The 15,460-nt window shown below is 37.7% G+C and overlaps 1 protein-coding gene across 3 annotated transcripts in view; it reads right to left on the bottom strand.

The window, feature by feature from the left end:
- LOC147175681 (zinc finger protein aebp2-like) overlaps window positions 1–15,460 on the bottom strand; it is a 56,375-nt gene that overhangs the window by 31,182 nt on the left and 9,733 nt on the right. Inside the window, exons 6-9 of one of the 3 annotated variants that reach the window (XM_086074678.1) lie at window positions 14,044–14,111; window positions 8,067–8,180; window positions 7,146–7,175; window positions 4,744–5,064 (exon numbers count right to left, since the gene is read on the bottom strand). In XM_086074678.1, the coding sequence (XP_085930804.1) occupies window positions 4,887–5,064; window positions 7,146–7,175; window positions 8,067–8,180; window positions 14,044–14,111 (390 nt within the window). In that variant the 3' untranslated portion in view covers window positions 4,744–4,886. Of the gene's footprint in view, window positions 1–4,743; window positions 6,307–7,145; window positions 7,176–8,066; window positions 8,181–14,043; window positions 14,112–15,460 lie in introns of those variants that run through there. The other 2 variants (XM_086074680.1, XM_086074679.1) reach the window with 2 other exon arrangements.

Genomic DNA, 15,460 nt, shown 5'->3' on the forward strand with positions numbered 1-15,460 from the left:
GTTATCCCAAAGGTTTTAGAAACTGGAATTTTGACCTTAACCCAAATACTGACTGCATGTAAATGTAGTAATTGTGTATTGTGTAGAGCAATATAACAATACTGTCCGTGATGTAAACACATTGCTGTACAAACAATTCACGTGAAGAGCCAATTACATGCACAAACAAACAGATCCCCTCTGTACTGATGGACACCATTATTTTATGCTGCTTATTTTGAAATGGCTTTGGAGAAACGATACACCCAAACACAATGGCATTCCAAGACAATAATGACAAGAGGATGGGAGGAGAAGACGTCACAGAGAAGAGAACATGCAGCACTTCTTAGAAATCACTGGAGTGTAGAAAATGGGGGCCATGAGCAAAGTACAGCAGGCCAATCCCATTTCAAGGACAAGTGTATTTAATCATCTGAGAAAGAAGGAGGGAGGGGGGAGGTCCACTTCAGACAGCAACGAGACTGCCTCGATTGCACCGCTGATATCCAACAGTGATGTCGGCCTAATATAGATATTGAAATATCACATTTGTAAAACTCTGTCCATGCTCAGTTTTGCCCTCTCTTTTTAGACTTGCCACACACTCAAATCAACTGAACTGAATACAGTATCAGCTGCTTCCTTGAAAAATCGGGCCATGTTTTTATGCTTCAATAAACAATCATATGGTATATTGTATGTAGAGCCTCAACTTGATACAGGTTTGTGGTTCGTCATTGCAGCATGTCCATAGATGTCCGGTGCCCAATCGCTTGGGCCTTAATGTACATTATGTGTTGCACATTACAGAAGTCACGCATATATATATATATATATATATATATATATATATATATATATATATATATATATATATATATATATATATATATATATATATATATATATATATATATATATATATATATATATATATATATATATATATATATATATATATATATATATATATATATATATATATATATATATATATATATATATATATATATATATATATATATATATATATATATATATATATATATATATATATATATATATATATATATATATATATACCCGAGGGCCTGAATTCAGAACGTACACAGAGTGAGAGGGGGAAAAGAAAAAGCAGCTCGGGCTAAGTATTTCTGAATCTGTCATCACTGCGCAGTGAGTTGCAATCGGCTCGTTTGTCGCCCTTGACCTTTGTGAATCCACCCGTGAAGCCGCCAGATTCAAGGCACATTGTCAAATGCGGCTATCGAGGGCATCTTAGTAAAGAGTCCTAATATCAGTGATCCTGCCAAAATAGTCGAATCCTGACACAAGCCTGAAGAATGTTAACACATGTCAATTTAGTTGTTAAGAATAATGAACAACTTTCCATATAAGAAAGCAGAACTAATGTTTGGATTATAATTTTTTTAGCATGCCATATGATGATCATCTGCTGCATAGTGCTCAATTGTATAGAAACTAAATTTAATGGACAATTTCTTACATGCACCAAAGGATAAATAAGGTATAATAAATACATTAATTTTTGCATACGAGTTGGAGCAGGAAAAGCAAAGTCACAACCCCCATGTAGTGTTGCTATTGTGTTTTCTTTCTTCCATGCAGCGCTGGATGATGACACAATGAAGATAGGATGAAATATTGTCTATAATTAAAAGCTCCTGCAATTGTTCAGCTGTACAGTTTGATGGAGAAGCAGTGAAAGGGAAAGTATGTTGGGTAAATGGCCAAAGGGGCCATCCAGCACAGTGGCACAGAATCTGCTTGGTGAAATAAGTCTTTGGCAAGCACTTTAGCAAAGCTCAACATTAACTCATTAATAGAGGCCATCCCATTGCTTGCTCAGCTGTAATGACCACTTATATAATCTCCACACAGTCTCCCAAAGCACAAGTGCTAATATTTCCATGTCAATGTACAATCAGATGAAACAGAGGAACCATCTTACCGTTTTCTATTTATAAATAATGTCAGTGCATGTTTGACATAACACTTTTACAATCTATTGAGATCTAATGGAATTAAAGGAAATGTCATGTACAGGACAGGCACTTTCGCAGTCATGCAAACCTACTGTTGTACATGTTTTTTTTTTTTTTTATATTTGCGAAAATGTAACGGATGATATTTCTAGCCACAAGACTCAATCAACATTAAAATAGAGCAGTGTGAAAAAAACATGGCACTGTGGAAGCATGACTTCCACATTCTTGCAATGTTTTTACAGAGAGCAACAAATCCCACAGGTTAGATTTGTTTGTATGTTACGAACTGTAATTTGAAGTGATTCAGCATAGCTTTTCATAGTCATACCGTATACCGCCACAACACGTGTTGATCAACCCGAAGCGAATGTGAGCCAAGATGCGGATGCTTTCCAAGTTTAAATAGTTGAACAACAACGGATCCCTCATTGCCCAAATCCCATTCATCCTTTGGTCTTGTGGTGGAGCAATGTATCCTCTGGACGGAGGGAGTCCACAAGTGAAAGCGATCCTCAGCCAGGAAGTGTTTCCCGTATGATAAAGGAGAACGCCTGTCAATCATGATGATCAGGATTTGGCAGCAGAGAGACTGTTGATCGTCTAAAAACAACGTTTGTCTTCTAGTGATCATTCCTTTCACTCCAAATTAGCTATGAAAAAGCCTCAGAAATGATTTGCAGTATCCAACAAATAACCGTGTTGACCTTGACTTAGTGAACGGATTTAAAATAAATAAATGGATAAAATGCAATACAATGCACAAAAAGGTCCAAGGTCATGGTCATTGAATGTAAAATATTAGGAATGATATCATGGAATCGTCTGTACTTGTGTGAATAGAGTATGGGCTGACTGCCCGGATGCTTTGAAAAATAACTAATACATTTGTTTGTCAGTTCATAGCAAGTCAGAGGAGTTTCAACTCCAAAAGAGTCATTTGTTTGACTCAAGTTCATATCAGCTCCACACACAGAAAATTCAGCCTTTTATGGGTTGTTGAGAAAAACACAGATTCTCGGCACAGTTGCAGAACTATATTTCAAAATGGAGGGTTAGAGCACGAAATGAGGAGATTGATTACATGTGACAATATGCACGATCGTGAGCAAGTAAGCGTAACAATCCTTTATGCAAAGTAGAATACTACTTAGTCTCACACAGATGGTAATTAATTATCTTAAATTCTGAAAGCTCTTTTTAAGGTCCACACGAAAGCCCGTTTCAATGTATCCGCACACGTTTCTTATCGTTTGGGCAGTTCGTCCACACGGCGGCGCGGTTTTGGAGTTTGAAACCGATCACTTTTGGAACCGGTCTCCAGAATGAGTGGAAAGATTTCAAAATGCGCCCCGTACACTCCAATGTGGACACTATATGCGGGATACTCGTCTAGTGATGATTTAATTCTAGCATGACTGCGCACGAACCGCCAGTCTGTCAGCAACAATGGCGGAGAGCCGTGTCGTTGTTGTTTTGCACAACCTCCTTAGCTTGTTTATGCTTTTACAGCAAAAGGTTTTGCGTGATGTTGTTGTACTTGAATCAACCGGCATTGTCACTTCTGCGTTCGTCTCACTGATCTGTATATATTACTGGATAGCCGATAGCCCATACACGCCCGTGCAAGCTGTTGAAGCGACAGGGCAGCCATCTTACTCCTCCCATCTTGAGAGCAGACTACTGTATAAACTACTTTGAAGACCGCTCTTTTTTTTTTTTATTGTTAATTTCCTGGACCGCAATATTAGATTTGGCAGTCATCTTTTGTTGAATTATAGTTATACTATAAGTACAGTATGTGTCAAAATCTTGGACATGCTTGGGTACAGCAACTGCTTTGATTAAAATTTAAAAAACAAAAAAACAATCGTACGCCTGTTCTGTACCTTTCGCAATGTCTTTCATTTTGGCTTATCAGTAAATCAACATTTTAATATTTTTATGTAGCTGGGCCGCAAAGGGGGGTCTTAAAATAAATTGCAGAGATTAACAGTACTCAATATGGTGTCTAAATTCTATGTGCACTTTTATTATTTGCAGTTACATTTACAAGATAACTTTTTTTTCTTTCCCCCTGCTATTAATAGTCAAATGCTATTTTACTTTGTCAGGTTTTAATCCTAGTTGGATGATGTGTTAGTTAAAATCGTGTCAAGCATGTTAATTGCTTTAAACTTTGCTTCACACGTTGTTACGAGTAATATTATTATTATTGTTATTAGCATTAGTAGTACTCTTTAAAGTTTAGTATTATTACCACATGCTATTTTATTTTATTTATTTTTTGAGAGACATATGCTATTTTAAACTGCAGTGAATTGCTAATTAACATTACTCTAAGTATCCGATCTAATATGCACATTAAATAATAAAATATGTATTATTGAATATTGCACATGCATAATAGACAATATTTATCTTTTTGGAGGGTTAAATGGTCATTTCCTTTTTTTAAATGCATTTTATTTTACTATTGTAAGTGTATGTATAATCACCAACAGTGGGGGGCACCATAGAATAATCTTGCCTAGGGCGCCACATTGGCTCAAGCCGGCCCTGCGGACGAGGGCTCTGCATGCTGGCCGAGTCGATAGCACGCTTCCAAAGCTTTTTGGCTAGAGGATGCCAAATAAGGCAGACGATCCATCCTATTATGTAAACAACAAACTCTTTGAAACCACAATAGAAGTATTTTCTGACACTTCCACACCCCGCACCCTCTTCGGTAAGAACAACCTCTATTTGTGAACTCTTGTCATGGCCCTCGTTTTATTAGAAACATGAAACAGCACAACAGACAGTAGAAAACACAAGTAGTTTAAAATGTATTCAGAGTGCTTAATCCGCTGGTTTGTAAGAAGTAGGATATGTACAATATCTACTGTATTTTTCGGACTATAAGTCACACTTGATAGTTTGGCTGGTTCTGCAACTTATACTAAGGTGTGACCAGTAAATATTAAAATTACAGCTTGGAGTGGCATCCAAATTCCCGTCCCTAATCGGGTTGACTTTCTGTGCATTATCACCACTTTCTTTCCACCGGTGGTCAGGCACCAAAAGTATTTGCCAACTGAAAAAAAGACAGTAGAAGAAGAAATGGAAGAAGAAGAGGAGGAAGAAGAAGAAGTAAAGGAAAAAGGAGGAAAAAGAAAAGGAGGAAGAAGTGCAAATTTTTTTCATGTCAACTAAATGTTGTTGTTTTTTAATTGAACAAACATAAAATTACAAACAATGACAATTCAAACATCTCCGTATAAAGAGCCATGCAACATGTATAACAACCACAGAGAACAATTAAGTGTGTGTGACGTGTGTTGAGAAGCAGTGTGCGTCCGGAGCATATTTACCGGATGCACCCACAATTAGGAAATGGGGAATTTGGGAGTAAGTTCAAGCTCTACTGTTCTTGCAAAATAAATTTCCCCCAAAAATGTGACTTATATTCCAGAGCAACGTTTGTGTTTTTTCTTCTTCATGATGAATTTTTGGACAGGTACGAGTTACACTCTGGAGTGACGTATAGTCCAAAAAATACGGTCGTGTAAAAGGAGGAAGTAAAAGAAGTGAGGTGCAATTTGGTGTACCGGTGCTTAGCAAGTCTTTTTGATCAATAAAGTTGGTCATCTGGAATATCATCAGCAGTTATTGCTTCTGTAACACATGTATATTCTAATCTCAGGTTAATATAGTCAGTCAAAATTACAGCATTTTTTGTCAGTATAATCGTACAAGTGCTTAAGCCAGGGGTAGGCAAGTTCGGTCCTAGAGAGACGGAGTTCTGTATGTTTTTGATGTCTCCCTCCTCGAACACAGCTGAGAGGCCCCTGCAGAACATAATTATGAGCTGATGATTTAAAACACCTGGGTTGGAGGCAGGAGACACCGAAAACATGCAGGATTGCGGCTCTCTAGGACCGAGCTTGCCTAGCCCTGGCTTAAGACAATAAAAACACTCCAAGTGTCCCTAATACTGACCATTAAAATTGCTTATCACAGTAAATACGGTTCCATTGCATACACAAATTTACAACAATGACCATTTTGTTCGTTATAAAAATAAGTTACAAATTTGCATACATAATTTACACAAAACACTGAAAATGTTTGTCCCACTAAACAGTTGTTACAACACTGGGTATGATATATATATTTTGGGGGGGGGGCAATTCTTCCAAGTTCTTGATGAAGACAATATTGTTTTTTTCCCCATGTCCCATTGCAGAGAACGGCGATGATGAGTGTCCCATCCCAATTAGAAACAACTTCTAAGACCAAGGAATAAGAATTCAGTCCAGAAACGACTCCTTACAGGCTGAGTGAAATGTGAGAGAGAGCGAGAGATGTTTTTAGTGAGAAATGAGTGATTACAATAAAATAAAATAAAACATGAGCTATGTTGATTGATAGTTGTTTGATTTACATGTATTAACAATTTTATCCATTACATTTTTCTTTTTTCTCCCTTTCGATTGTATTATTATTTCACCGATCACATCATTTGCAACATCAACAACATCCAAAAGAACGGGTTGAAACCATGGCTTATTGTTCCCCGTACCCGGAATTCTTTTAGACACATCAATCAAGATGCGTCCTTCCTCGTCAGATGCGTCCTTGATAATGACAACATGATCACAATCACAATTTTATTTTATGCATTTGGTGTTGAACTGCTTTAGTTAATATATAATGCATGATTATTTTCATTTCCGGATTGGCTCTTTAAGAGGAAATTTTTGGCATATCATGTCATGGATAACTAATGACCGCCAATAGTCAAGAAAGTCAACCAAAACGGGTAAACAAGCAAGCAGGCACATGAAAAGATTATTGAGTTAACAATTTGTCAATTCATAATGTTACAAAGACAAATTCCAGCTTCCTACTGACTTGACTTTTTTCCCCATGTTGCTTTGTTTTTATACAGTGGGTAGAGTACTTGGATGTGGGTAGCTTGTCCAACGTAAAGCAATGCGGTAGTAATGCTTAGCAAAGTCAGGTTGATTGACCTTTTTTAAATTGTTTTTAAAATCCGTTTTCCTCAACTCAGTGAGTAAAATCGTATGTGGTATCATAAATATGTTATATTTTACAAAACCAAATCATGCTGATTAGATGATGGCAATATACTGCTGAGTGAGTGCAACTTACCTCTGCTTTAGTCGCTTCTGTGGAAGTGCTCTGGAAAGAAATGGAAAGGAGTGGATTTAAGAAGAAAGCACACAAAGTGAATGGGATCTTGTAATAATCACTTTATATAGTGTTTTATTAAGTAATTAGCTTACTTTATAAATACAAATTACCCAAGGATACAGTGGAAAAAGAGTGTTGAATCTCATCTCATCACATACAACACTTATTTTATGATTTATGGCCAAAAGAAAATTTAAACCATTTCAAATGTTCTTGTTATTAACTTTAATGCAGGCCAAATTTCTCATATTTTTTTGCAGAGAAATCAACAACCTAATTAGTTTGTGGATATATTGTATTGCAGAACCTTGAAATAAACTTACTGAGGTGTGATAATTATATCCAAATATGAAACCAGAGTCCAGTAGGAGTGACTGATGCTAATTCATTTTCAGGTTTTTCAGGTCCAATTACGATCCACCAGTCTTTGTGACTGATTTGTATTGATTATTAATAGTCATTATAAATATTGTAGGTGGATTGTTCCTCTGTGAGAAATCCCTTTTCAGCTACTTTGTCTTTTCTATGAATGTAAACCCATTTCTCATTGGGATGAAGGTCTTGCAGAGCTGTAGACAAGAACACTCATTTAATTGTCAAGTCTTTGTAAAAGGTAAAAATGTCATTATATTAAAATTACAGTACATATAATTAGGCAGGTTTGTGTGGCCTTGAAAGTTGCGCTATGTACAACTGTTAACAAACTACAGTAGATGCTTACAACAGGAACTGGTGCCCCCTGGTGGTTCTGATAGCCTCACTGATTAAAAAAATCTGTATTGAAGGACAACGTGTGTGTTGGCTGGCTAATTGATGGAGCTCGTCTCTTCGAGTATGCACATGTGCGGTGAGATTAAATGCCATCACACGGATTCTCACCTGTATATATTTGGATCCAGCAGCATGGCGGTTTCCTGCGGCAACTGGGACAAGTGTACCACTTTTGTCTTCAGCTGAGATCGCTCCGTTTCATTGACCCACACGTCAGGCAGGCTGTAAGGAAACACATCCACAGAAAACATGGAGTCAGGCCATGAGCTGCAACGGAAAGGAGGGATGAAGGATGGAGTGGCAGTCATGATGAATGGGCCAGCGAGAGTGAAATGGACAAAGAAGGTCTTTTAGTCCCGGGAACGTTAATACTTTTCTCTGCATGAGAGTACGCGGCTTTGACCAGACACACAAGTAAAGACAGGAGCTCACGTGAGAACCAGAACAAACATCCCACCAATTGAAATCGGCATGTGATCTATGTGCACATGAAACTATCAAGAGCAATAGGGTGTAGAAGCAGAGCAAACTGTTTCATATCTTTCAGACGGAGGTAAAGGAGGGTGAGCATGCTCACGCACACGCACATGATGTGTTGCAGTGCTCAGCTGCACCTTACTGTACCCACGTCAGCACGGTGGCCTTGAAAGGAGGGAGTGTGCCAGCTTTGGCGTGGCAAGTCAGGTTGCAGAAGACGGAAACAAAGAGCTTAGCGAGTCCACTGTGCCTCCCCCCTCCCTCACGACCCACCCCCGTCTCCACCCCCAGCATTCCCCTCGTCACTATGTGCGTCATCACTGGAGCCCCCTGAGACAGACGGACACATGGACACACACGCACACACACTAAAAGCAAAACACCCTGCCAAATCGCTTATTCACATGCTTAATCAGTTTGGTGAGATGGCGTGAAGGTAGTTCACATGTAGTGCATTCAGGCCGATAGAGGAAGCGTGAACAAAACAAAACACATATATATACACATATGCAAGGTTTTACAAAGGTCACAAAAGGGAAATTTATAAATACAACTAATTCTTGAATGCATTTCCTGTATTTTCTCAAACTATTTACTTGCTATCTAAACAATCCTGCAGGTCAAGCAAGTCAATTGACACAAAATAACATGCAATATTGTTCATTTAACAACTGACCTTTAGAGTTAATATGAAATGTATTAAAACACAATGTGTTAATAATCTATAGACTGAATAATTCAATACATCATCAAAGTCCAGCTCATGCGTGAAGCCTGCTAGCATCGCGCTGACTGAGTTTACATTATTATTATTAATTCATAAGGCAATGCGAGTAAAACAATGATAAAAGATGACAACATTTTATCTTTAAAGCAAAATGCTGTTTTCAAGGCACGTTTCCACTCAAATGGGAAAAAAAAGACTGTATAAAAAGAACAATGTGTAAAATGTATACAGTGAGGTGGAGGTGTATTTGAACAAGGAGAATTTTTACGTTTTTGCCTTCAGAAATCACCGCAACAGATTTAGGAATGAGTCAAGATGATTGAAGAGCAGACTTCCAACTTTAATTTACGGTAGGTAAGGTTTTCAAAAATAGAACATTTACTTCCATTCTAATATGCATGGCACACTGCTGTACCACTTATTTAAATTAAAACAAAACACTTGATGCTTCGATGAAATTTTTTTTTTGCAGCCAATGACTGTCTACAGTCTACAGACCACAGTTATCAAATTCAACATTTTCTTCCCTAGTAATAAAACATATGGTTATGTGCGCCAGTCACAATATACAAAAACCTTTGAGCAAAAAATGTCATTCCTAAATGGGAAATTACTTTTTTTCATAATTTAAATTAATTCAAACAGGCAATCAAAACTTTCATTACATTTGGTTTGATTGTTTCGTTTAGGATTTAGGACTTTGGTATAAAATGAAAATTCCTGATAGAAAAATGACATTAATTAAATATTAAGAACATCTAGATTGTTTTGATTAAACTCTTCTGTGGTAAGTTTGTTTAAAAATAAAACAAAGGTTATCATAATCCAAAATTTGTGTACATAACTTCTGCCAAAGAATACTGAGGCTACTTCCTTATGTGACGGTACCAACATACGTTCCTAGATTACAAATGCCGCACAATTAAATCGTTTCAGAATACCTCGTCATGTGGCACAAAAAGGTACACTCAAATTGCAGTGTCCTTACGTTTTTTTCATGTGATTGTTTTCCATATACAGTAATTACAACAACTGTATTCTGATAGGATACAATGAATTTTGACTTCTGGCTCATGTTACCATAGGAGCAGCAACTTTTTTACACAGCCAACCCAGTACATTGTGCTGTGATATCTCTTGTTTATATTGAGAGGCAGAGAAGAAAGCGATAGAGAAGAAACTTAAGGGGCGATGAAAAGAAGCAGCCCCCTGTTGACACACCATTAAATTTGGCTTGGTCTTGAGTTAGAGTTCATGTACAAAGCAACCCTCCAAATGACAAACGGGGAAAGCTGAGTTTAAAAAGCTCGGTAAACATTCAACTGTATTCAGAGTGTCCGCGCTCATATGCATTTGCTTAACTTCAGCATCACCCACAGCGTGTGATAATGACTGTGCTGTAGCACGACCCGAGCCAACAGTCACTCAATCTGCTACATGCATACAGTATATGTGCACGCAAACTCGCTGGGAAACGTCGCTCAGTCAGTCAACCAAACCAAATGAAAACAAATGGATGTGTTTTGTTTTCCAGAGGAGAATGTTATTTGTCTTGAATATTGAAGAGGCCGAATTGGTCTCTTTTGGGAGGGCTACCGTGGGGGTTTGCCTGCTTGAGAGAAGTCCATACTTGCAATGAAAATTGATGGCTGCTGCCAAATCTAGATGGCTGCTGAGCTGAGCTGAGCTGAGATGACAGGAGCAATACGTTAAACACAAAGCAGCACTGTATATTAAATTGCTAGCATATTAAAAGGCTTTATTTGGGACTCAGTAGAATGACTGCAGGATTCATATGTCATTTTAAAAGACATCCCTGTGCAAAAAAAGGGGGGGGGGGCAGGTTACAATAGAGGCATTGAGGCCATACAGCACATCTCGCTGCAGCCAAATAAATGTAATACTATTTCACATGAAACAATCATGCATCACTAATATTTGTTTGATCTTGACTGCCATGTTGATCATAGGCTATAGTCGATAGCTTAACACCTATGACAAGCCTTTTCAATATTTAACAGCTGAACTGCATATAAGTTGCAGATACCTGCAATTTAGTCAAAAACATTTCAGATATCCACGACTACATTCAAAAAATGTTATTGTCATTAATTGCGTAACATTGTTTGTCCTCGGTGAAAAGACATTGCGGACACCTCAATTTCTCATTTTCCAAAATGTTAAATCTATTTACCATAATAACTAAGGCAATTCTTATTAGGCTACAATAAATGTTGATGTTGGGAAACATCTGTTTCAGGTGTTGTCATGGTACAGGAAATGTCAAATTGCACAAGTTGTATTGGCTAGTACATCAAAATGTTGTCAGACAAAAGCCTGACAAGTGAAATCAAACAAATTAACAAAAAAGACACATTTTAAAATATTGGACCTTAAAAGATCTTAGTGCAGATTGTCACTTGTTTTACTCACAACTGCCACCTCTGGCCAAAGCGTAACTGCTGCATCTGTGTTCGGCTCATTCATGGTGCGCGTGAGAGTACGTGCACTATCTTAAAGTGACAGCCACAGTTGACAAACTCCGCCCCTCCCCTCCCCAAAGAAACTGTGGAGTGTGCAGGGTCCACACACTACTATAAAAGAGAAGATAAAAGCGGACAGGTGCAGTCAGAGTAAAACAGTCAGGGCTCTTTGTACTCATCTGGGCATTGGTGGAGCATGCATGATGTAGAAATAGTTTTAACATGACCTCTTTTAAAATGCACAATGCACCTTTAACTATAAAAATCTGCTTACAATCAAACAAATGCAGCACAACTTTTGAAAGGTGGCTTGCACAAGAGATGGATATTATCCAGAGTCAATACATGCAGCCAAAGCAAACAATGTGCTGCTGAATGTAAAGAAATTGGATATTCTTCACTGGCTTGGCATGCACTAAAATCTTGGCAAGACATCTCAAGGTCAGGTAGTCATTGGCTGCTTAGAACTTCACAATTCAAAAAGATAGGCTACACATTCAAAACAGACAACAAGAAACTCTGTAAAACTGTCTAGTATTGCTTTGAGGTTGACCTTGTAATAAACTTGCAAAATGGGTGTTTACTGGAATCACATCAGATTCTGTATGTGGAGTGTCTTTCCCCCAAAAAACTTGCATTGCATTGTTAAAACAATTACAGACAAACCCTTTGCAGGTTTTTTTTTTTAATTTCCCTCATATTCAGTAAAATGCAAGTGCACATTAATGAGGTTAAATCATACCAGTCACAACGTGAAATGAGTCACATGGGGAAATGGCTGGGGACCAACTTGAATAACGTGACTTCCCATATTCACACAGTTGAAATTTCCTTCAGTGCCTAGAAAAATCACATGCAATGAAAATACCTTTTTTAAATTTGGTTGCCAGTTCAATGTTGTCACTAGTTCTACTCTTACTTACATTTGAGTTGAGATTTTCTTAAATGACCAAAACTCATTATTTGTTTTCCCTTCACTACTTCTGTCTGTTAAAAAAAAAAAATCTAAGGAGGCGCATGAATGGATGAGGAATCAGAACAAGAGTTTGGCTGCAGAATGTTAAGCAGAAGCTTCCAACGCTAGTCTACTTGGTGATGCATCTCCCCCCCCCCCTTGCTTTACTTTTCTGGTCTTCCTTCAATTCATCATCTCCCTTTACAACTTTTCTGCTTGATTCTACACTTTTCCTCCCGCTCACGTCCCTCTGCTCTATAATCATCTTCAGAGGCTGTGCAGCCAAGTCTTTAATGGGAGTGCAGTAGTGGGTGCTTCCCTCAAGCGACAACATAAACAGACATCACAGTATTCTGTGAAGCGCACTAACAATGAGACGAGCCCCGTTCATAAGCGCAGTGCTGATCCTGCAAGGCCTTTTCAATTGGTCAGTGAGCTTGCACCAAGGTTCCCCTCCACTGAGCTGTGGTTGCAGTGTCATACTACACTGGTATCATACACTCACTCACAACTCTTTCAGATGTGTATGTTAGATTTTTGAAAGCAAGGTCATATTTAACTGATTCTCATTACTCAAGAAGGCTCATGCATGTGAAGTACAGAAATAAAAAATAAAATAAAAAAGTCATCACTTGGAAAGACATTTTGTGTTAACATGAAACAAATGATGGTTGTATCTTTATCTGATGTATACTTTATGATTTATTTGATTCATGAAACATTGGCAATATCTTACATCTTTGCTTTATAGGAAAGTGTAACAGGAGTCAAATGTAAGAGTAACAGACTGAATAATTGTGCTATTAAAAACTAATAAAGGCATTGGTTACTGCTTAGGCTCAATTGGAAGAGCCTAGAAGAGGCTGCTTAAGTGCTACTAAACATAAACCAAGCTGCATTGTGTTTGTTTACAGAGTAAGTGTGTGGCAGCTAAAGTACACTTCATGTCCCTTAAATAGTATGTTTTTTGTTGAAACAAATATTTGTGTTAGCTTAATGGTGAGTTATAATTTGAAACATAATAGACAGTTGAACAGAACAAGAATTAAGAATTACTGGAGCTGTCCCTGGGCACATACAATGGGGTGAATCAGACATATTTATAATGTCACTAGCCAATGATTACAAAGTACATGTAGCACAGGACAAACAACCGTTTACATCATGGAAAACTTAAGAGTAGTCAATTAACCTCACCTCCGTATTTTTGGAATATGTGAGAACGGCAGATTACTCAAGAGCATACCCCCCCCCCCCCCCGTATGCTCAAAAGAGAACATGCAACCACCACAAAGGAAGGCCAGGATTCAAACAAAAAACCTCAGAACCACTAGTACACACTGCTAAACGATGTACTCTTCATTAGTTATTTATGTATTCTGATGATAATCCTTTTGTTTTCCAAATTTCCAATTATGGCTCAATAGAAGACATTTTACTCACATGTCCTCAGGTGTCCAGTGTAAGAGAACTTTCACTTTTCCTGAGCCCTCCTTCCTTTTGGCTAGTACCTACACAGCAACAAATCGAGACAAAACAAACCATTGAGCTACCGCCGATAAATTTGTTTGTTAAAGTTATTTTCAAAGGAGTTAACGTCATCATTGTTGTCTGCGCCATCAATGAATAATGCTTAAAAAACAAAACAAAAGCACACATACGGTAATTGAACAAAGAGATTACTACAGATGGTGTAAAAATTCAAAGCAAGCTGTGATCCAAAAAGCATGATGGAACCATTCTCCCTAGTGCGTAAAGAAACGGCTTCAAAGAAATAATGAGGCTTCTTAATTCAAACACCTCACCGAATGATACGGAAGCTGATCATTAACCACAAGCAGCAAAATGTAAGGGCTTTTAATAATGCATGCTGAAGCAAAGATGGGTTTCTATTTTCAATTGAACCCGTTCTGTGTTGCCCTTCAATAAAAAAGGGACTGGCATTTGAAGATATTTTCCTGATCCGAAAAAGGGTCAAGCAACTATTGAGTCATTGTTATAATTTTGTGTCAATTCTACATAGCAACCAAACCAGACCAGAACAGAAAGAGAGCTTTGAGTGGAAAGTCTTCACATTCAAATATAACTACTGTATACCTAAATATGTACCTCCAACTAATTTACTTTTTTTTAAGAACCACACTTCAGCCCATGTAGACTGAAAACTAAGTAACACTGTGTGTGGGTTGCTGATAGGTAGTGATTGTGATATAATATCACCATCTATCAGCAATATCACAGATATTCAGTAAGGGTGCAGTGACACTAGTAGTATGTCTTCATGAAATTATAGTCTAATTTGGACCAAACCAACAAGTGTCCAACACAACTTGAAAGACATACCCTTCAAGAGCACTCAAACATTTGTTGGTTTACTGCAGAGCCTTGCAGATTGCCCAGATAATAATTCAAGTTAACAACGATGGACAATAGATCTTTGTAAACAATAAGCAGCAGGGAACTTTTGTGTGGCATGAAGTGATTTGACTACCGCGGACTTTAGTTTAAGTGATGGCAAAAGATTGTTGTGTTGGACTTGTGTCGCTAGATATAGACCATTCCATGTTTGTAAACAACTGGCACCAGGGTACCTCGAGTGGAAGACCACGAGCAACTGCTTCTGACCTGAAAACGATGACAAAAACTTGGTGTGTTTCGGGTGGATATTTTATCATTATTTTATTAAAAATAATATTAATAATAACAATAATGAATCCAGTGGAAACTGTGGTTGAGGAGGATAAATTGAGTGGATATTGTAAATTATTATATAGAGAAAATAGCAAGACTGCATACATGCAAAGTAGAAACTTCTGAAGGGGCAGTCTGGGAACCAAAAACTACATCATTTGGTTTTAGT

Source organism: Leptonotus elevatus, chromosome 4, assembly GCF_054856555.1.
Source record: "Leptonotus elevatus isolate MCC_2025b chromosome 4, RoL_Lele_1.0, whole genome shotgun sequence".
NCBI classification, from domain to species: Eukaryota; Metazoa; Chordata; class Actinopteri; order Syngnathiformes; family Syngnathidae; genus Leptonotus; species Leptonotus elevatus.